At 25.6% G+C, this 22,713-nt stretch overlaps 1 protein-coding gene across 2 annotated transcripts in view; it reads left to right on the top strand.

Moving 5' to 3' along the window:
• LOC659055 (uncharacterized protein) overlaps positions 1-22,713 on the top strand; it is a 58,654-nt gene that overhangs the window by 11,926 nt on the left and 24,015 nt on the right. Inside the window, exons 1-3 of one of the 2 annotated variants that reach the window (XM_064354691.1) lie at positions 11,726-11,871; positions 16,545-16,814; positions 21,753-22,039. In XM_064354691.1, coding sequence (XP_064210761.1) covers positions 16,558-16,814; positions 21,753-22,039 — 544 coding nt within the window. In that variant the 5' untranslated portion in view covers positions 11,726-11,871; positions 16,545-16,557. Of the gene's footprint in view, positions 1-11,725; positions 11,872-16,544; positions 16,815-21,752; positions 22,040-22,713 lie in introns of those variants that run through there. The other variant, XM_064354690.1, reaches the window with a different exon arrangement.

Here is a 22,713-nt window from a genome sequence, read left to right on the forward strand (position 1 = left end):
TAAGAATTTGTCAATTTTCTCAACGCCAGTCGTTTCCCAAAATTATTTTACATATATTTACATCAAAATAGTATCATGTTTTAAAATTGTTTTGCCGTAATTGAAGTTTGAAAAGTGATCGCGTGAATATAAGTTTTTTTCATTCATTCGTCTGACAACTTTGGAACTATTAGACGTAACTCTATTGAGTTTATTATTGTTGGGAAGCTCTTTAAATTATATACCTTATTCAAGAGCAGTTTTCGAGAAAATTGCAGATAAAAGCATAGACTGGTAAAAAATAAAAAAAAGTCATAACTTAAAAACTTTTAAAAATTTGGCGATTTTCTCGACGCCAATCGATTCCTCGAATCATTCTACACAAGCTTGTATTAAAATAATTCCACTTTTTCGAATAGTTTGGCCTTAATCAACGCTTAAAAACTGAGTGCAAAATAGTAAATATTTTGACTCGTTTTTGGCGTTTTTCTCGGAAACTATAACATTTATAGTTAAATTAAAAAAAAACTGTCCATCTATTCGTTAAAACCTAGAGCCACTCCAGTCAATAGATCCGATTACAAAGGCATTTCCACTTTTTCACTAAAAAAATTCATAAAACTAAAAATCCAAGAACAATTCTACGGTTCATTTTACTTTTTACAACAACAGAATATTTTCGACGTTTTTTGCTATAAATTGTTGTGGTCATTTTATTTATCTACTGTAACTATGTGTATTTAATATAGGTTAGCAAAAAATTATATTTTCTTATTTTTACACGTAATCCGTAAATCATAATTAAATCTAATATGAAAACAATACATTTTAAATACCTAAATATGGTTAGTTTCTTAATAATAAAACAAATTTCGCTTTGTTTTCTTTTACATCTTGAGTGCATTAAGGTTCTTTATTGTTGTTTTATCAGTAAGTGAATCCAGTGTAAATTTTTATTACTTCCGTACTAAGTAGGTTTTTAACTTTAACAACTTTATTTCACTTGGTATAAAACTCAAGTCAGTTATTTTGTATAAAATTTACTTGAAAATATGCTCAACTTGTTTTGTTATTTAATTTTTTTCAACGTGAAAAGAATTTTATTAACCTACATTTTGGTTATTACTTTTCTTTATAAGTTTTTGTAATTTTGAGCTGATATTTGGTAGAAAGATAATATTGTTTTTTTTTAATTTATTTATTAAATTACAATGTACTTCTATTGACGAAAAATCTACAGGGTGTTCTAGCGATTTAAATGTTAGAAAATTAATCTTGGTTTTACAAAAAAACCGTAAATACTTTTTCTCTAAATCACCCTAAATTATTTTCAAGTTAGCTACAACACAAACATGTTTTGCAAATAGAACAGTCTATATTTTTTGCATTTTCGAATGTAGCTTTCAACATTGTTGATTAAGCTAAATGGTTATTGGTCGATTTTGGCTAGTTTTAAAATATGCAGTTTAATTTTTCTGTCTAAAACATTTAAACAACTAGAATTTTTATCACTTTAAAGAAAAAAGTTCAAACTTAAAGAATATTGTTTTTTAGGTAAACTGAAATCAAGAAGATAAAAAAAAGTTTTGTGGCAATTAATAACGTTAAAATTTAAAATAAAACACCTATTTTTTATGTTCGCATTTAAAAAACTTTAGATTGTCTCTTTAAAAACATTAACAGTCAAGTACCAAATTAAATACATTTAAAGAACATGAAATAAAAATAAAGATTTTCATTTTTCAATTCACCAACACTTTTTATAAAATCTCTTTTCAAACAAAAAAGTAAACGAGAAGTATTAAATTCATTTTTTTTAATTGTTTGCATTATGAAAAAATTTTAAAAAAATTGATTTTCCAGCTTATTTGTTATTAATTTATTAGGAGGCAACCTGTAAAACAAGTGAGTATTCCGAGTGTATATTTTTAGATTGTAGAAGGTTGAGATTATGTTGAACGTTTGGTTGTCTATCACACTGGCGCCACCAAAACATAATTCAGAACTTTCACTTGAACTTGACATTGTAGCTAATTGTATAATCGCATTTCGGATAGCAATCTAAGTTGAAACATAAAACTTATAACACGGATTATTTTTAGTACATAAATTTTTTACATTAAACTAAAACTTTTCAGAAATTGTTTGCTTAAAAACAGTGGTATTCAAAACATATTTTTTTTGGAAAACTCGTTCATGCAAAACTTTATGCACTTTTTGTTACAACCCTCTAAAGCCCCTAAAAGTGCAAAAGTGCAATTTTGAAATGTTTGGATTGATGAGACTTTCAAAAACTTTGTAATTCTTTAACTTTTGAAAAATTTCTTTCGACTAATATTTTGCTTATAAAAGCAAAAATAGCTAGAATCCAAACGTTTTCATGAAGAATACTCAAAAATTTTATAACTCGAAAACTAAAAGCCATAGAGAAAAAAGTTTGTTCCAGCGAATTCTACAGTTCATTTTACGTATTTTTTTAAACTTAAAATTTTTGAAAAAAATTTGGAAGTTTTAGAGCTTTAGCAAAGTTCTATGGACTCATCTACGCTCTTAGAACAACCCTATCAAGTTATAAAGATGAAAGCAAAAACAACTGCATTGATTTTTTGATTTTTTTTAATCAATAGGTTTGTTATGTTTGGATAGCTCGTTCAATTATCATTTTTTTTTACTGTACTTCGATTAATAGTTTACGAAAAATTACAAACACAACTACAGATTAAAAAAAAATCATAACTTAAAAACTATTAGTAATTTGGCTATTTTTCCAACGCCAGTCGATTCCTCGGACCCTTTTACATAAGTTTACATTAAAACAATTCACTTTGTCAAATGGTTTTGCCGTAGTCAAAGTTTGAAAAGTGAGTGTGTAAATATTTCATCACATTTTTGTCATTCATCAAACAATAACTCAGAAATTATTAAGTTTATTATCGTTAGAAAGCTAGTTTAATAGCTCATTTTTATTAGAAAAAAACATTGTCCAAAAACAAAAACAGATAAAAAAATTAAATTAAAAACTTTTAAGAATTTGAAAATTTTCTCGACGTCAATCGATTCCTCGGATCATTTTACATAGGTTTCTATTAAAATAGTTCCACCTTTATGTATAGTTTCGCCGTCATTAACGCCTAAAAAGTGAGTGAATAAAATACTTAAAGCAAAAGTCAAAAAAGCATCAGAATTTAATTTAAATTATCTAAATCTCCATACAAAATAATATAACATAAAAACTAAAAATCGTAAAACAATTACGGTTTATTTTACGTATTAAACAAATTTTTTTTAACATTGTGATTTTTTTACCTAAATTGTTATAAAAAGCAAACATGTTATTTTCTTGTTTTACACCTAATCTAAATGTAATTTGAAAAAAATACTTATTAAATATGACTATTTTTTAATAAGTGAACACATTTCACTTTGTTTTCAATTACACCTTAAGTGCATTTCAAAATTGTGTCATTATTACTGTTATTAGCAATCATATCCAATAAAGGTTTTTATTATTTTTGTATTAAATACGTTTTTAATTATAAAGTTATTTCAATAGATTTAAAATTTACTTTTCTTTTTGAGATTTTTTAAATAAAACACCCTATATTTATTTGCATCTTTAGGTGTAGCGTTAAACACTGATATAGTAGGTATACAGGGTGACCCAAGAGTGCGTGCATGCTCCATAATTTTTTTTTATGCAAGCAATTAATTAATTGACATATTAATTAACATATTAATTAATTTAAGTTTTTGTTAAACAATAGGTCTTACAATACGCCACGATCTAAAAATATTTTAATCCACATACAGGATGTTCCAAAATATTATACCCAACTAAGTTCTGTTTTTTTTCAATTGGAAACCCCAATTTTTTATTATATTTTTGATATCGATTTACAGACTTATCTATCATAGTTTTTGACTTATGTCAATTTATGTTTAAACATAAATATATCGTAGTAGGCGCTGGAATATTGACTTCGAGTTTTTTTTTATTGCAAAAGATGCGCCAAAGCTTAAAGAATCGACAGGAATAAAATTGTTAAATTATCTTGTATCTATAAATTATCTATAAATTATAAATGGTTCTGAAGTTATAATTTTTTTGTGGGTCTTTGCACGACGCAATTTTTATAAATTGCCTACTACGATTTCTATGCAAGCTATCAATTTAAAGTTTTTGTTAAATGATAGGTCTTACAATACGCCACGTTCTAAAAATACTTTAATCTGTATACAGAGTGTTCCAAAATAAAATACCCAACTAAGTTTTGTTTTTTTTAATTGGAAACTCCAATTTTTTATTATATTTTTGTAATCGATTTATAGACTTATCTATCATAGTTTTTGACTTATGTCAGTTTATGTTTAAACACAAATATATCGTAGTAGGCGCTGGAGTATTGACTTCGAGTTCTCTTTTATTGCAAAAGATGCGCCAAAGCTTAAGGAACCGACTGAAAAAAAATTGTTAAATTATCTAGTATCTATAAATTATCTATAAATTATAAATTGTTCTGAAGTAATAATTTTTTTTTGGTCTTTGCATGCCGCAATTTTTATAAATTGCCTACTACGATCTCTATGCAAGCTATCAATTTAAAGTTTTTGTTAAATGATAGGTCTTTCAATACGCCACGTTCTAAAAATACTTTAATCTGTATACAGAGTGTTCCAAAATAAAATACCCAACTAAGTTCTGTTTTTTTTAATTGGAAACCCCAATTTTTTATTATATTTTTGTAATCGATTTATAGACTTATCTATCATAGTTTTTGACTTATGTCAGTTTATGTTTAAACACAAATATATCGTAGTAGGCGCTGGAGTATTGACTTCGAGTTCTCTTTTATTGCAAAAGATGCGCCAAAGCTTAAGGAACCGACTGGAAAAAAATTGTTAAATTATCTAGTATCTATAAATTATCTATAAATTATAAATTGTTCTGAAGTAATAATTTTTTTTTTGGTCTTTGCACGACGCAATTTTTATAAATTCCCTACTACGATTTTTATGCAAGCTATCAGTTGAAAGTTTTTGTTGAACGATAGGTCTTACAACACGCCACGTTCTAAAAATATTTTAATCAATATACAGGCTATTCCAAAATAAAATACCCAACTAAGTTCTGTTTTTTTTTAATTGGAAACCCCAATTTTTTATTATATTTCTGATATCGATTTATAGACTTATGTATCATAATTTTTGACTTATGTCAATTTATGTTTAAACATAAATATATCGTAGTAGGCGCTGAAATATTGACTTCGAGTTCTCTTTTATTGCAAAAGATGCGCCAAAGCTTAAGGAATCGACTGGAAAAAAATTGTTAAATTATCTATTATCTATAAATTATCTATAAATTATAAATGGCTATGAAGTTATTTTTTTTTGTGCCTACTACGATATTCTGAAAATGATAAACTACAAATGGCAATTACTAGGTTTTTTCAAACGCAACACACTATATTTCATTGCATAATTGATATAAGGTTTGTACAATCAAATTTGTAAAATTTTTGCAGAATAAAAATATTGTTTTTTTTCCGGAAAAAAATCAAGTAGGCCGTTGACGTTAAATTTAACACTCCCACACCATTCTGAAAAGAGTATATTTTAACAAATTGTGTAATAAAAATTCTAATCGAAATAGAAACACATCACAAAGGAGCCAATAATAGTAGTTTTTATATTAATAAATATTTTAGACACCCTGTACATTTTAATAGTGGCGACAAAAACAAATAGTACATAAAACCCAAACATTGCACATTGCTCATTATAGTAAACAAATCAACATAAGTTACAAAATATTTGTGTCGCCACTTAACAACAAACAATAAATTAAAGTTTTTGACGTCATACATCTCACAACTTGACATGTGCGTACGTAGATAGTTTCCAAATCTGTGTTGGAAATTCTCTTCGGGTAATTTTCTGTGAAACTAGCAGTGAGTTAACAACCTGTTCGAGATTTACCTTAAACTTGATTTTTCAAGCATATGGCGAATGGAAATCCCGCAAATTCTCGTTTCCTGACTCATTGTAAAGTAACGGAAAGAACATATAATAGTTTTGGCGTAGGTCGCAAACTTTCTATTAAAAACAATTTTGTCAATTTTGTAAATACCGAACTCTTTATTAATTACAGCAAGCTGCGATTCCGTCATTTGCAATTTAAATATTGAACGAAAATTTTTATCGTGGCTTTGATGTGTTAAGTATCGTATAAATACGATAAATTATTCATAAAAGCCAGTTTGTGTTTTAATGAAATCCTTTGGGATTTTTTTTCAGCAGCGCAGCGTCGAATAATTTAAGATGATTTTAAAATTAATGGAAGTGTAGTTGTAATTAATTTTTGGGCGTACGCATGATCATTAAGCACTGACTAATGAGACCTTGCAGGACTAACAAATTTTTACAGATAAATTTACCCAAGCAGAACTACTCTCAATAGTTTGGAAAATCACTAAACAAACATTTTTGTGGCCGTGAATTATAATCTTTCACAAGAATAATAGAGAACGACTTTTTTATGGAAACTAGCAAGAATCGGGAAAATTGGGTTAAAATGTTTTATTGTTGTGATTTTTTTTTTCAAATAATTTGCGACCTTACGTGTGTGCCGCGAATTAATTAAATGCATACAAAGAGCACAAAACATTTTGTTGAACTGAACAACAGCATAATAGGATGATTAATATTCCTTTAATTTGCAACCAGAATTAGGTAACGAAAAATAATAGAATTTAATTCGGAAGGATACAAATGTATACAAGCTTGTTACGTAAGCTGTGGCAGACTTCATGGTAATATTACACTTTGTGATAAATTCATTATTCACACTGCTTTTTATGTAAAATTCCGAATTCGCATTAAAACTACATAAAAATGCTTAAATTTTTTGTTACCAAGGAAGGAAAAATTTAAATTTGTGTTTCACAACTAGTTTTCTTTTTTTTTCTTCATTTTCTGGTCCAAAAAAAATTAAAGACTATGAAAAAACATAATTAATATGTAGTCACATTTAAGATACATTGTTAAAAAAATCTATTTATTAAAAATAAAGCAAGATATATTTTTCCACAAAAAATGTACAGTAAACCAAAAAAAATCTACTTAAAATTATATTATAATTAAAGTCCGTTTTAACCAAAATTGATTTTGTAATAAGTAAAGAAGAATAAATTTTAAAGTGCACTCAAGAGTCAGAATGTAAAAAAAACAAAATTTTGTTAAAATAAATAAAACTACATTATTAAAAAATACAGATTTTTTATTTTCAGATTAAGAATAAGTCAAAAAAAAAATTTTTGCTTTAGTACATTTGTTTAAATCCAATAACTTATGTTTTATGTTTGATTGAAATAAAATTATTACAGTTAAAAATCATTTTTTGCTAACTTAATAATAATTAATTCATATAGAAAAAAATACAGTAGTTAATAATAATAAACACTAAATTCTGTTTAATTAAAATTCTGTTTTTAAGATATAGTAAAAATACAAGAAGGTACAGTCAGGAAAAAAAATAATGACACCTCTAAAATTGCAGCCTCAAATTGGTGTGATAAGATTAATGTTAATGGTTTATAAACTAGCTGGATATTGTGTAACCTAACCTGTTTGTTGGAATTTATGACCTAAAAGGTTTAAGAACTATTGCTATCCAGTCCAGATGGTAGGGGTGTCATTCTTTTTGATTGATCGTAACTGTACTTTTAATAGATTCTTTTTTTAATAGACTAGTATTTGTCCAAAAAAAATACTAACTTTTAGCAACTTTTTTTAAAAGTTACTGACAAAATATGATTTGGTTGTAGTCAAATCTATTTAGCATAAGAATATTAAAAAACAGATAAATTAAAGTGGAAATAAAACATAAATAGAATTTTTAATTACACTCCTACGCCAAATGTGTAAAAATTTATTATTGTTAAATCAGATATATTTTTTTAATTGATTTGTATACATATCAAAATTATAACTTTCAAAAATAAAAATTCCATTCGAATTATTTAAAACAGTAAATCAAGAAATATACATAATTATTAGTTTTTAAATTTTAAAATTTAAAAAAATTTTAAATAAATCTATTAAAATTAAAAGTCAATTAAACACAGAAATAAGAAAAATCTGGAAAAGAAACCAAATTGAAAGATAAACAAAATTTTGAAAATGAATAGAAATTCGTTAAATAATTAATTTTCAATTGCTTACAATAAATCAATAATCAATAATTTACAGTTTTTTGGTAATATTATTACGAGACAAAAACCTTATAATAAGAAAATACATTTAAAGAAATTAAATATATGGTGTGTAGCAGTTATTTTAAAAATTTTTGCAAACTTTCTTTTGTCAGGCATTTGAGTTTTAAAAATTATACAAAACGCAACATTAAATTAAATAAAAATTTAATTCCATTCTACATAATTTTTTTAAATAACATTTCATAAAATATTTTATACACATCTCAAAAAAAAATTAAAATATTTTTTCGAGAAAAAATGAAAACAAAGTTTTTTAATATTAATTTTAATCTATGATTTTTGAACAATACATAAGTTTTACCTGAAAATAATATTTTCCAAATAATACATTTTACAAAATGGAAACGATTTTTTCAAGTAGCTTAAAGTGTAGCAAAACTAAACAAAATTTTGATTAATCAAATAATCACTATTAATTGAATTAATAAGTTGAAAAACACTATTTTGCAGGTAAGATCCTTGCAAGTAATAATTAATAAAATATATAACTATCGACAACTTAAAAACTTTTGAATTTTGAAAGTTTGCTTTACAGACCAATCGACTTCCTGAAACATTTTACACAGAAATAAATTAAAATATTTCAATTTTGTCATCCACTTTTTGCACCAACTTGTTAACATCCTATGTAAAATATGAAAAATTTTATTTAAATTTTTGATAAGTAAATAAAAAAAACTCGAAATCAGTTTTAAGAATAAACGGTTTTAATTATTTTTGTAAATATGAATCGTAAAAACGGCAGTAAACCTGTTAGTTAAAAAATTATTAAAAGAATAATTTAAAATATAACGAAACAATAAAATTTTTAAAGTGGTTTAAAAGATAAAAAAACAAAGCAAAATTTTGTTAAATTAAAAAGATTCATTGATAAGAAATTTAAAAATTTCTGAATTTATTGTTTTCAAATTAGAAATAAAATTTGTGTCTTTCACTACACTAGAAACACGATTAGTGGCTACATTTTTAATTAAATTTTATACACAATAACTGTTCATTTAGAGTTGAACTTTTTTACAGTTAAAATATTTTTAGTACCAAAACAATACAAAAATAAGATTAAATTGGCAATGGAGCCATCCATTAATAAAATTTTTAAATGCACTCGTTTAACCAATAAATAAAAATACGAAAAAAATTAAATTTCTACTTTATTATTGGTATCGATAAGAAGATTAGATAGATAGTATTTATCAAAATGTTTTGTTAAGTCTAAAAATTTAAGATTATTAAAAATAATTTTCTTAGAAAAACAATTCTTAATAGACTAGTAATAGGCTCTTTTAAAAATTTGTGCTATTTTATTCTGTTTGACATTTGTATTAAAAAATTTTAAAAAAATATGACGACTACAAATCAAAAAAATATGCAGCACATTAAATACAATTATTATAAGTAATATGTGTTGGAATATTTTATAACTACGTTAAAAAATGTTTCTGAAAAAACTTAAAAATTCAAAGTTTTAAGAAAAATTGTGTTACAATTTCTGAAAAATAAGGTATAGCTAAAATATTTTCAAAATTATAATTATTAAACAATAAATCCTAAGTAAGTATCTTAAAGTGTAACAAAACAAAAGTTTGTTAATCAAATATTCAAATATCCACATTTAATAAGATTCATTGATTAATAAATTATTGATTTGCTTTGACTTAGAAACACTTTTATTTATTTAGTTATGTTTTGAAAAAAAGATTACTGCCCTTCGACTACAAATAGTACCTACAATTAAAGAAAAAATTTCTAAAATAAGCAAAAATAGGCAAAACATATAATCATCAATAACTTAAAAACTATATAAAACGCTGAAGTATGCTTGACACTAATCGACTTTCTGGAACATTTTACAAAGAAATACATTAAAATATTTCATTTTGTTACACTGTTTAGCAATAATTAGCTAAATTTGTCAACACTCTACGTAAAATCTAAAAATTTTGATTAAAAATAAAATTTTATCGAATTTAGACGCCGATTACAACGGTACCGCTACCTCTAATAGTTTCACCAATGTAAGTGGTATGTAAAAATACAAAAAAAAAATAACAAAAATTTTTAGCAAAAATTGTAAAACTCTCAATGAAAAAAAATTGAAAAATTAGATTTTAAATAAACTTGTACTCATTTTTTTGGTTGAGACGTCGATTACAACGGTGCGCAAGCTCCAGTGATTTCACCTTTGTATTCGGCCTTTAGAAATATCAAAGTTACAAAAAAATACATACTCACTAATTTACTAAATTTTTATTTGAATTTTTAAAAAATTACCGACAAAATTTGATTCGGTTAAAATAAATCTTTATTTAGCATAGAAATAATAAAAAGAGATTAAATTAAATTGATAATGAAACATAAATAAAATTTTGAAATGCATTCGTACGTCAAATGTTTAAAGATTTGTTTTTTTTTTATTAATTTTAGATATTTAACAATATTGTTTTTAATTAATAATTAAAAAAACAAAAACAAATTAAGATTGGTGTGTAAATCTATTTAGCATAAAAGTAATAAAATCATAAATGAATATTGGAAATGAATTTTAACGTCAAGTGTTTAAAAATTTATTATTATTATTTTAATTAGGATATATTTTACATTTTTTTAACTGATTTGTAATCGTATCAAAATTTTAATACTCAAAAATGAATTAAAAATTAAACCGGGAATCCAATCAAATTATCTGTTGCAAATTAAAAAAAAATTGCATTCTACTCAACAAAATTAAGTTTAAAATCAAAACAAAATTGAACTGAATTGTAGATAAAACATAAACAAAATTTTAAAAATAAACAAAAATACGCTAGAAAATTAAATTTCTTCTTTGCTATTTGATTTTTAAGTTTTTTTACCAAAAATTGTAAGGCTTACAATAGATAAAAATTTGTTTTCACTACGAAAAAAGTTTATTAAATATTTGTCCAAATTTTTTACAAAACTATCAATAAAAATGAAGTCTATTTAGCATAAAAATAATAAAACGCAATTGAATTGAATTGGAATGAAACATAAATAAAGTTTTTAAATGCATTCGTACGCCAAATGCTTAATTTTTTTGTTTTTTACTATTAATATTAAATACTAAGCAATTTTGTTTTTAACGTAATTTGTTCTCGTTAGGTAATTAAATTACTAAAAAACCAAAAATTAAAGTATAAGAACACAACAAGGTGTACAACTATTTAAATTGAAAATCTATTCAGCTTTAAAATAATAAAAATCTCGGTACGAGACCGAATTGAATTGGAAATCAAACATAAACAAAATTTTAAAATGCAACGCTTAATTATAAATAAAAATTCGCTCTGGCTGTGTTATCATTCTATTTCGAATTTGATTAATTCTTATTAAATAAAAACACGAGGAAACTTTCAACTAAAATATTTAAATCTTATTACTGTGAAATAAAATACGAACGACTGTGCTGGGTTATTCCTACGTCAAAAATTAAAATAAGAATAAATATATACAAACATTCACCAGAAGCACGCATCATTTCCCAATGGTCTTCGACTAGAAGGTGTCCATTCCAGTTCCAGTCGGCACAAGTGGCGGTTTATCAAATAGTTTAGTGTTAGTTAGTGCCAATTTGGTCTCTTATTTCGATTTTCCTAAGGTAATTAATTTTTAATTTTCATCTTTGAAAAATAATTTAAAAAAATTGAATAATTTTTCCGGTTACGCCTTTTATACATTATGGAAACACTTAGTAATACAGCTGTGTAATTATTTTAAATAATTTATTGCGAATAAATTAGAATATAGGTAACCTTTATTTGCTATAAAGCAGCCATGAACTTGACTCTTGCAAAACCTTTCAAACTTGAGTGAAAAATTTTCTCACTTTCGTTATTTTTTCTTGTTTTTTGTTTTTTATTGTTTCATTGTGTTGAATAATTAACACCGTCACGCTAATTAAACTTTACAAACCACACAAAAAATGACAAAAGGGCTAAGTTAAATTAATGTGTCCTTGAAAATGCATTTGTTTGAATGAGGTTATTGTTATCAATATCGAAAAAATGAAAGTTTATACTAGTCTCATGTAAATCTCGAGCTAGTTCAAGGTTAACAACAATGTTTTTTTAAACATTCAATCCGTATTTAACAATGCAAAGACAATTATGTCATTAATTAAATAGGCTCGTTTTTCTAATTGGGATTCAACTTTCGTAAATATTTGAACAGTGTATAATCATGCAAATTATTAAATTAAACAACTTTTTTTTCACTCAAATCGACTTATTTCTGATTTTCTGTTGCAATAAATACGAAGAAATATCTTTAAATGAGTGAGATTACTTGAGAGAACATTTTTTTTTGAAAATAAAAAGAAAATTAAATTAAAAATTACATTTAAAAAAATGTAAAAAAACTAAACCAAAAATTTAAGGAACCAAATCTCAACTTACTTTTTTATTTTTTTAAGGTCGGTGTTGCAATATAGACACTTTCATTCAGTGATTAATTGCATTTCTTTCTAATCATTTAACATTGCTGATTAAAATCAATTGCAAACAAGGTCTCATACCCTGATTTTGGAGCGCCTTCTTTTTCAAGTACTATTGAAGGATTTTTTCGTTTCCTCTTTTTTAAAAAAGAAAAAGAAAAAATATCTAGCACTCAAAAATAACCTTGAACTATGCTAACTACCTATTTATCAGGACTTCTAATTTTGGTCATTTGCCAATAAAATAAAAAAGTTTCTGGAAAATGGACACTTTAAAAACCCGTTTTAGATTTTAAACACTGTATAAACCAGTTGATTTATACAAAAAACTAAATGATTGGATGAAATTCAAATGCAACAATATTTAAAACCACACTATGGAAATCACACACACCTACACATCTACTTAACAAAAACACATAAAACTCAGTTTTATTTAACAAGTACTAATAAATTTCCACCTCTTTTGTCATTTTTTAGGAAATTTTGTTAATTAATATCCACTAAATTTCTCACCACAAAAGTCAGCAAAATGTGGCAGTTAATAGAAGTTTTGGTTGTTCTTTGTTTTCTGGAAATCTATTATTCAGTTGGCCACTCGAATTTGAAAAAAAAAACAAAGGAATAAAGTTAAAAAGTTGGCATTTTTACCAAAAATTTTAAAATCAAAACAGTAAATCTTGCTTTTTTGTCACTTAAAGAATATATTTTTTAATGCCTTTAAAACAGTTAAACAAAATAAACCTTCTATCAAACATAGTAAAATTAAAAAAATACAAATAAAAAATTACTCTTGAAAGTTAAGTCAAAATTTAGAGATAAAAAACTGCAATAGTAAAAAAGTGTACCACCTTCAAGAGTTAGAGCAAAAATTTGGTCTAAAAAAATACTCTTTTAAAAAAATACAAAAACAATAAAAAATTCGATAATAATGTCAAATAAATTATTTGATATTTGAAATAAAAGAACAAAAATAGGTGTTTTATAAAATGCAAAAAATTTACTAAAAAACTTTAATTTTAATGGTATTCAAAGGTCTGAAACCAAACCACTAACTAAGTATTGATTTTGCAAAAATTTAGTTCACTTTAGTTTCATTTAAAAAACTACCGATTTAGAAAATGTAAAACCAAATCACATATACATAGAATAACTTTGAAAATGACCTTTGAGAGAGAATGGCAAAAATTGAATTCAAATATGAAATACAAGAAAATTACTAAAAAAATTTAATTAATTTTTCATTAAATGTCTAAAGTACCTAATCAACATTCACCAACAAATGATTATAAAAAAGTGAAAACTCGTATTTTAAATAGAAAATTTTGTACCTATTCAGGGTATACAGAAAGTTTGTTGTAATAAAATAACTGCTTAATGAAATGGTTAATCACATTAGCTTGATAATACAATAATTAAAGCTCGAATATATCAAGATACCTGACGATTCAAAAATATGTGACATAATTTTAACCGCGAATAAATACAACTATACATTTTTAGTGAGTTTAAGACATTTCTAGTTAAATCAACTAATTAAACTAAATCCTCTAACCAACCCAATCCGATTCTACAAAAAATTGTGGAATTTAGAACAAAACCAAACAAATCAATTATTCCACTCAAAAGTGTCAATAAAATTATATCAATATAAAAACTCTTAAAAACCTGAAAATGAAACGAAATGTAACATAAAATATAAAAGACCAAACAAATTCTTTAAAAAAGTACGTGAAAATCTAGAAATAAAAAAATTATAAAAAACTGTAATAGTAATAAACTACATGACGTTTAAAATTAGACATTAGTGTAAAAATTTAATCAAAAAAAGTATAGATTAATAGGTACAAAAAGTTGTGTTTTATTTTGACTTAGTAAAGTCAAAATTCTTTCTCTTTTCAGAACTGACTTAAAAACTTTGAACTTTTCCAGAAACTAGTGAAAATCAGCATAAAAAAACACATTTAAAGAATAATATAAGAGACACAATGCCAACAAATACTTATCTGCGTAAAAATTTAGAAAAAGAAAAAAAATGTATAATTATGCAGAAGTAAACTATGTAACATTTGAGAGAGAAGACCAAAAATTAGATCTAGTTTAAAAAAAAAAACAAAAAATTTACTACAATTCATAATTTAATAATATTCAAATGTCTAAAGCCTCTAATTAACCTAAAAAATCATAGGTTTTGCAAAAAATTAGTGTTACGTCTAAGAACTTTATAGGTAATCTAAGAATAAAAAGAAAATAAAAATCCACAATTACTTATGACCTTAAAAATGTAACCATCGAGAAAGAAAAATAAAAATTGGATCCAAATTTGAGAAATACAAAATAAATCACTAGGAAAAGGTTCTAGTTAACATTAACAAACAACTGATTAAATTTAGTAAAAAAAATAAGAATTCGTACTCAAGCCATTACAAGAATTCTTTCAAAAAATTTAAATAAACCAAAAAAATTGTAAAAAAATAAAAAATAACAATAAATCTGTGATTTTATTATTAGTAATAACTCTTTACTATTGCAAAATTTGTATTTCGTTTCATGTTTTCATTAATTTGTTTGGTAATCAACTGACAAAATAAAAAAGCAAAAAAGCTAATAATATAATAAAACTACAAATAAATTATCTTCTGTATTTCTTTGAGTTAATAACTCGTAACTTATTTTATATTTTAAAACAAAAAATTTTTGATTAAGTACTATTATTTAAATTAACATAACATAATCCATTTTTTTTATATATTTCAATTCTAGGAATTTATTGTTCTGATATAAATTTTGAAAGAAAAACCATAATTATCTGCATCTTTTTCATTAATTTTATAAATTTTTAATGAAAAAATAAACTATTTGGTTAATCATATTATAGTGAATAGAATATGTCAAGATGCAATAATTGTGGAAAATGTCTAAACCCTCTCATTAGCCTAAAGAAAAAGACAAATTCTAAAAAATATCTAACTTAAAGGTTTACAAATCAAAAAGTGGGGTAAATAAGGCAACTTTTACACTCATTAAAATTACGTTTTAAGCTGTAAAGTTTTGCAAAAACAAATTTCAGTAGGTCAAAAAATCATTTCCAAAAAAATACAAAACCTGGAAGTAACAAATTAAAAAAAATTATATTAGGTTATTATCACCTTAAAAATGTCTTATTTGTGCTATAAGAACAAAAATTGCAACCATATATAAAAATCGTTGTGTTTTATTGATTAAAAAAATGCATAAAAAATTAACTAATTAAAAGTAAACAAATTAGGTCCAAATAACTATCTCATGTCAAATAATTTTTTCGAGAACGTCAGAAAACTAGAAATGAAAAAATGCAACACTGAACTAATACACCAAACATAGATAGTAATTAGTCCAGATTGTGCAGAAAAATCCCAAAATCTGAGTAATACTATGGAAAAATTTATTTACCATTTTTTAATCGTCTACTGAATATTTATTTCCTGTATTTTTACCGAATTAATCATCTTTGTGTGTTTGCGGTAACAATTTAAAGAAACTCAACCACAGAAATGTAAATTTTTTAATTAACCTTGCACTCAGTACTTGAAAAATATGTAACAATTTTTAATGTTTGGATGCTTAAACAAAACTAAATAAAATGTAGTAGGGGTTAATTATAATTTATAAAAATATAAGTATGTGTTTTGAAGGTTATCAAAATTGAACAATTACTATTCTTGCGTAATTGTAAAAATTGTTCCACGCGCTTGCAAAAACAACGTCAGGAAAGCCACAAACAAAAAATTCGTTCTGTTTTTCCCATCGATTACATAAAATATGCGGAAAACTAAGAAGTTTTTTTTCATCCGTTTTAGAAGTCAAGAGGTCATGGATGCAAAATTCCACCGTGTTAAAACCAAAGATACCGATGAAGAGGAAGAATTTGCACCGAGTGAAGTTTACCGAATTTGGAAAAATGTTCTTGTGATTGGATTTGCTTTCATGATACATTTCACCGCATTTTGGGGCACTTCGAATTTGCAAAGCTCCATTAATGCGGACGATGCTCTGGGAACGTTTACTTTGGCTGCAATCTACGCATCTCTAATATTATCCAACGTGTTCCTTCCAACTATCGTAATCAGGTGAGAAACTCAATTAATATGCGTGCTTGTCATACGTATTAGCGAGAGGTGACACGCAGTTTGCATACACAATTGTTACAAAGTTTGAGAACTCGTCTGGGACAATGACTGCTTTGGGAAATTTTATGCAAAGGAGAAGATATTTTGCTCAAACCTGAGGAAAAACAAAAAAACAACGATTTTGTAAATCCTGAAAGCAATGTTATCAGAGAAACTTACAAAAAATAATATGACAAAAGTTCAAAATTTAAGAACTAGCAAAAAAAAATAAAGAAATCCAAAAAAAGCGGTGTTATTTCAAATCATGTCAAAACTTGAAAAATACTTACAAAACCATAAACAAAGAAAAAATCTCGGAAAAAACTAAGAATAAGTTAGGTCAGGTCAAGTTTAAGATTTAAAAACTAAAAAAATTACAAAAAAATCTGAAGGAACCCAAAAAAATTTATTTAGGGTAAGTAAGGACTAGTTCAAAATTTAAGAACTAGCAGAAATTCGTAAAAAAAATTAGATAAACCCAACAAACAAGATTAGGTTATTTCAGGTCAGGTCAGGTCAAGTTAAAGTTTGAAAAATACTACTAGACGAAAAAAAACTTAAAAAATTGGAGTTAGGTTAGGTCAGACTAAGTCCAAGATTTAAGAACTAGCAAAAATATACAGGGTGTCTCAGCTAAGACTTTCGAGCCTGATATCTCAGATATTTGTCAACGGATTTTTATGAAATGTAAAATGTAGATATTTTAGAAGATAAAGATTAAAATTTGAAATCATTTTTTGTCCCTAACTAAAAGACCACCTCCTAAAATATGTGCATTTTAAATTTCATAACAATCCGTTGACAAATAACTGAGATATTAAGCTCGAAATTCTTAGCTGGGGCACCTTATATAAAACTATTTGGAGAAACCCATGTTACATTAGATGTGATCAAGTCAGGCTAAAGTTTGAAAAACATTTAAAAAAATCTGAAATAAAACTGGGAATAGGTTAGGTCAGGTCAAGTTTAAGATTCAAGAATTCGCACAAACACGAAAAAACCTGGAGACATACGAAAAAAGTGAGTTAGGTTTGGTCAGATCAAGTTCAAAATTTAAGAACTAGTAAAAATTTGTAAAAAAATCTAGAGAGATCTGAAAAAACTGATGTTGGGTTATTTTAGTTTAAGTCAAGTCATGTCAGGTCAAAGCTTGAAAAATACTTACAAAACCAGGGAGAAACTGGGGTAGATCAAGACAAATTCAAGATTTAGAATCTAGCAAAAATAAGTAAAACAATTAACAGAAACCCCAAAAATTCAGTGGAACATTTGATCCGGTCAAGTCAGGTAAAAGTTTAAAAAAACATACAAATAGCATGAAAAAACCAACAAAAACTTCGAAAAAACTGAGGAATGGTTACGTCAAGTCAAGTTTAAGGTTTAAGAAATAACAGAAACACGAAAAAAAAACAAAAGTTTTGCTCAAATCGGAAAAAAAACAGAAAAACATCTATTTTGGGTTAGTAATCTGAGCTCAATTAATTAAAAATTGGGAAAACCAAAATGCAATCAGAGTAACTCAAAAAAGTAGAAAAAAACTTACAAAAAACAATACGAAAAAAATTAAATGAAACAAAAAAAACGGTGTTAGGTTATTTCAGGTCAAGTCAGGTCAGAAATTGAAAAATATTTACAAAACCAAAAAAAAAACGAAAAAAAATCGAAAAACTGGAGTTAAGTCAGGTCAAATTCAAGATTTAAGATATAGCAAAAATACGTAAAACAATTTAAAAAAATCAAATTAAAACAGTGTTATAGATTCTAGTCAAGTCATGTCAAAGCTTGAGAAAAACTTACAAAAACCAATAAGAATTTTTTTAAATGGGTTCTGGTCAAGTTTATGATTTAAGAACTCAGATCAGGTCAGGTCAGAACTGGTCAAAACTACAAAAATACTTACAAAACCAGAAAGAAACAAAAAAATCGAACAAACTGAGGTTAGATTCAAGATTTCAGATCTAGCAAAAATAAGTAAAACAATTTACAGAAACCCCAAAAAATCAGTGGAACATTAGATTTGGTCAAGTCAGGTATAAGTTTAAAAAAAAACATATAAAAACCATTAAAAACCAAAAAAAAATTCAAAAGAAACTAAGGAATGGTTAGGTCAAGTCAAGTATAAGATTTAAGAACTAGCATAAACACGAAAAAAACCTGAAGCTTTGCTCAAATCTGAGAAAAAAAACGAAAAAACATCGATTTTTGGTTAGTAATTTGTGCTCAATTAATTAAAAATTGGAAAAACTCAAATACAATCAGAGAAACTCAGAAAAGTAGGGAAAGACTTACAAAAAATAATAAAGCAATAGTTGCAATACAAAAAAAATCTAGAAAAACCCAAAAAACCGGTGTTTGGTTATTTCAGGTCAGGTCAGGTCAAAGCTTAAAAAAACTTTTAGATAAACCCAAAAAACCGGTGTTAGGTTATTTCAGGTCAGGTCAGGTCAGGTCAGGTCAAAGCTTAAAAAGTATTTACAAAACAAGAAAGAAACAAAAAAAAATCGAAAGAACTAGCAGAGACCCGAAAAAAAAACGGTGTTGAGTTAGATCAGGTCAGGTCAAATTTTGAAAATACTTACAAAACCACAAAGAAACAAAAAAATCAAAAAAACTAAGGTTGGATTGAAGATTTAAGATCTAGCAAAAATTGGTAAAAAAATTACAGAAACCCAAAAAATCAGTGAAACATTAGATCTGGTCAAAAATAACTTTGAAAGAAACTGGGATATGGTTAGGTCAAGATAAATTTAACGTTTAAGAACTAGCTGAAAGACAAAAAAAATGAAGGAACCCAAAAAAAACTGTAGTTAAGCTTAGTTAAGTCAAGTTCAAAACATAAGAACTAGCAAAAATTCGTAGAAAAATTTACAGCGACCCGAGAAAACCAGTCTTAGGTTATTTCAGGTTAGGTCAGGTCAGGGCAAAAAAAACTGGGGTAAAGTTAGATCAGATCAAACTTACTCCAATAAGATAGGAATTTGTAAAATTTGTAAAAAAATGTAAATTACTAATAGTGACGAAATTTTAAAATACTTTCGACTCCATACTTTTAAAAAAGATCATTGCTTTACAATTGATGATAATTTAATAAGCGACGAAAACCAATACGAATTTATTTAATTTATTTAATTATACGTAAAATTTTACCTAGATGTAATAAAATACCTACATCCATTTTGGTTTCAGATATCAAAACAATATTACAAGTAAACAGTAAACGTAACTAGTTCTACATTAATAATAATTTAATAATATGTAAATGTCTTATTATATTTTGTCTAAAAACAGTCAAGAATTAAATAGGTACCGGTGTTATTATCAGTTTTTGAGTTACAGTAAAAATATACTTTTAGCAGACTCACCCTGTATAAATAAAAATGTAACATCAGTTAATAAGTTAAAAACGAATAACAAATTTTGCGGTTTTCTTTTGGCCAATCGACTTTCCTGAACGTTTAACATAAATATAAAATATCTGAAAATATAAATAATAAAACACTCAGTTTCGCCGTAATCGGCGTTTGAACGGCGATTACATTGGAGTTGAACTTTTTGTGATATTTGCATTAGATTTTGTATTAGAAACAATTTTCCGAAATCTTGAAAGGTTTTTCTAAACTAACCGTTTTCGGTCTAAATCCTGAGAGAAAAGATGCTGAAGTAATTACATTAAAAAAAAATACGAAAAGTTGGGATACTAATTTACAATACAATACAATGTTAAAAAAATATTGAATCAACAAATAAAACGCGTCACAAAGAAAAGAACTAAACTAGTTATAAACTATTTGCAGTAGTTTTGATTTACTTTACTTTAAAATAATCGAAAATACTATAATAAAAAACTAAAAAATACTTGCGGTTGTTTTGGCTTAGCTGCTCTATAACAGTTTCGCCGTAATCGACGCTTAATAAAAGGAACACGAAAAGCACATTTCTAAAATCCAAACTAGGAAAGCGAAGTAAAAAAAATAGTACCACAAAAAACTTTAAAAAATGTAAATTACAGAAATAGGTTTGGAAATTTCTCACAAGCTTCTCCAAGTTAAAAATTTACCAACAACTGGAAAAACTTTCTTAAATTTAAATTTAGATGATTTTTGGTATTTGAAGCGAAAATCAGAAAGTAATAATGAAAAAATATATTACTAAAAAATAGTATATGTACAAGGTGAGTCTGCTAAAAATACAACAAAAAAACAACAAAAAATTAAAATTTTTTTAGAAATTTCTAATTTTTGTCGAGGTTTAAAAAAAAATACTTAAGTATCTTAAGTCTTATATTTTATCATTTCTACCCACGAAGTCATTAATGACCAGAGGGTAATTACTGATTATAAATATAATATTTTTAAAAACAACATTTTCTAAAAATAGTTTGTTCAACTAAAAAAAGCAAATTACAGACATACCTTATCCAGAAAGTTTATAAATAGGCTTTAGTTAAGTATTTTGTGTTAAAAAAATAATTAGAAATATCAAGCAAGTGTTGAATTATCAATTTTCATTGACTAATTATTTTCTCAACTAATAAGTAGATAAATTTATCATTGTATGTCATTCCTAATTGTAAAAATTGTTTTTTTGGTCACCGTTATTTTAACCAATAAAATAATTTTTGCCGTTTTTAACAAAACAATCGAAAATTTTATTTTCAGTAAGATAGTGCAAATCAAGTACAACTCTTAACTTGTTTGAGTCACACTTGCACTATATTGTCCTTCAGACTACTAAATGAACCATATCTTTCTACATACATATGCCTGGAAACAAAAATGCATTCCAGCCCAAGGTTGGGAATGACATCACAAATATTTAATCCGTTTGAACAATTAACAAAATTTCACGTTTAAGACACACGAAAAATTAAATTAACATCTTAATTTAATTATTTTTCAGATGGTTTGGATGCAAATGGACCATCGCTTTATCCTTCATCACTTACATGCCCTTCATCATAGCCCAGTTTTACCCAAAATTCTACACAATGATCCCAGCTGGTTTAGCGGTTGGTTTTGGAGGAGGTCCTTTATGGTGTGCAAAGTGTACATATTTGACGGTTATTTCCGAAGCTTATGGACAACTTACCGGAACTTCGCCCGAAATTGCAGTCACACGTTTCTTCGGTGTATTTTTCATGTTCTATCAGTTCTCACAAGTGTGGGGAAACCTCATCAGTTCAGCAGGTAAGAACAAATTTCAAAAAAAAAAATACAAACAAGTTTAGAAATATTGGACACAATTTTTGATAAAACAGCAATCGATACTTGGAAGTATTGTAATGACATAAACTTTTCCCTTTATGCAGTAATGTTTCTTATTGTGCTTTTAATATCGTTATATTTAATAATAATAATAAAAGAATTCTCATTATCGAAAATACTTCATTTATTATTCAAAAACAATGACTTGAAATTCACCCTTCAAGCATTACAAACCTTTCTTTTTTTCAGTAATTATTTTTATTTTTTAAATTATTGTTAAAATCTGTAGACCTTCAACAATTCTTTACTTAAAAAAAAAAACAATCAGAATGCAAATTAAATAACTTTATTTTTCATACTTTCTCTCTTATGAAAAACTTTTCACACATGTTCTTTAAAATTTATCAAAAAAGGTGAGACAAGATAAAAATAAAATTAAAACGAAAGGTATAAAGAACATAAAAAGTAATACTAATAAGTAAATAAATTTTCATTTTTTTTCGTACTTCATAAAATTTTATTATTTAAATGTGTATTTCCGTTTTATTTCGTTGAATTTCAACGATTCTTCGCTTAAAAACCATCGAAATCGTTTAAATTTATTCAACAACTATTTTTGAATTTATTTCGTTAAAAATGTTTTAATTAACTAACTT

Source organism: Tribolium castaneum, chromosome 2 (genome assembly GCF_031307605.1).
Source record: "Tribolium castaneum strain GA2 chromosome 2, icTriCast1.1, whole genome shotgun sequence".
Classification (NCBI taxonomy): Eukaryota; Metazoa; Arthropoda; class Insecta; order Coleoptera; family Tenebrionidae; genus Tribolium; species Tribolium castaneum.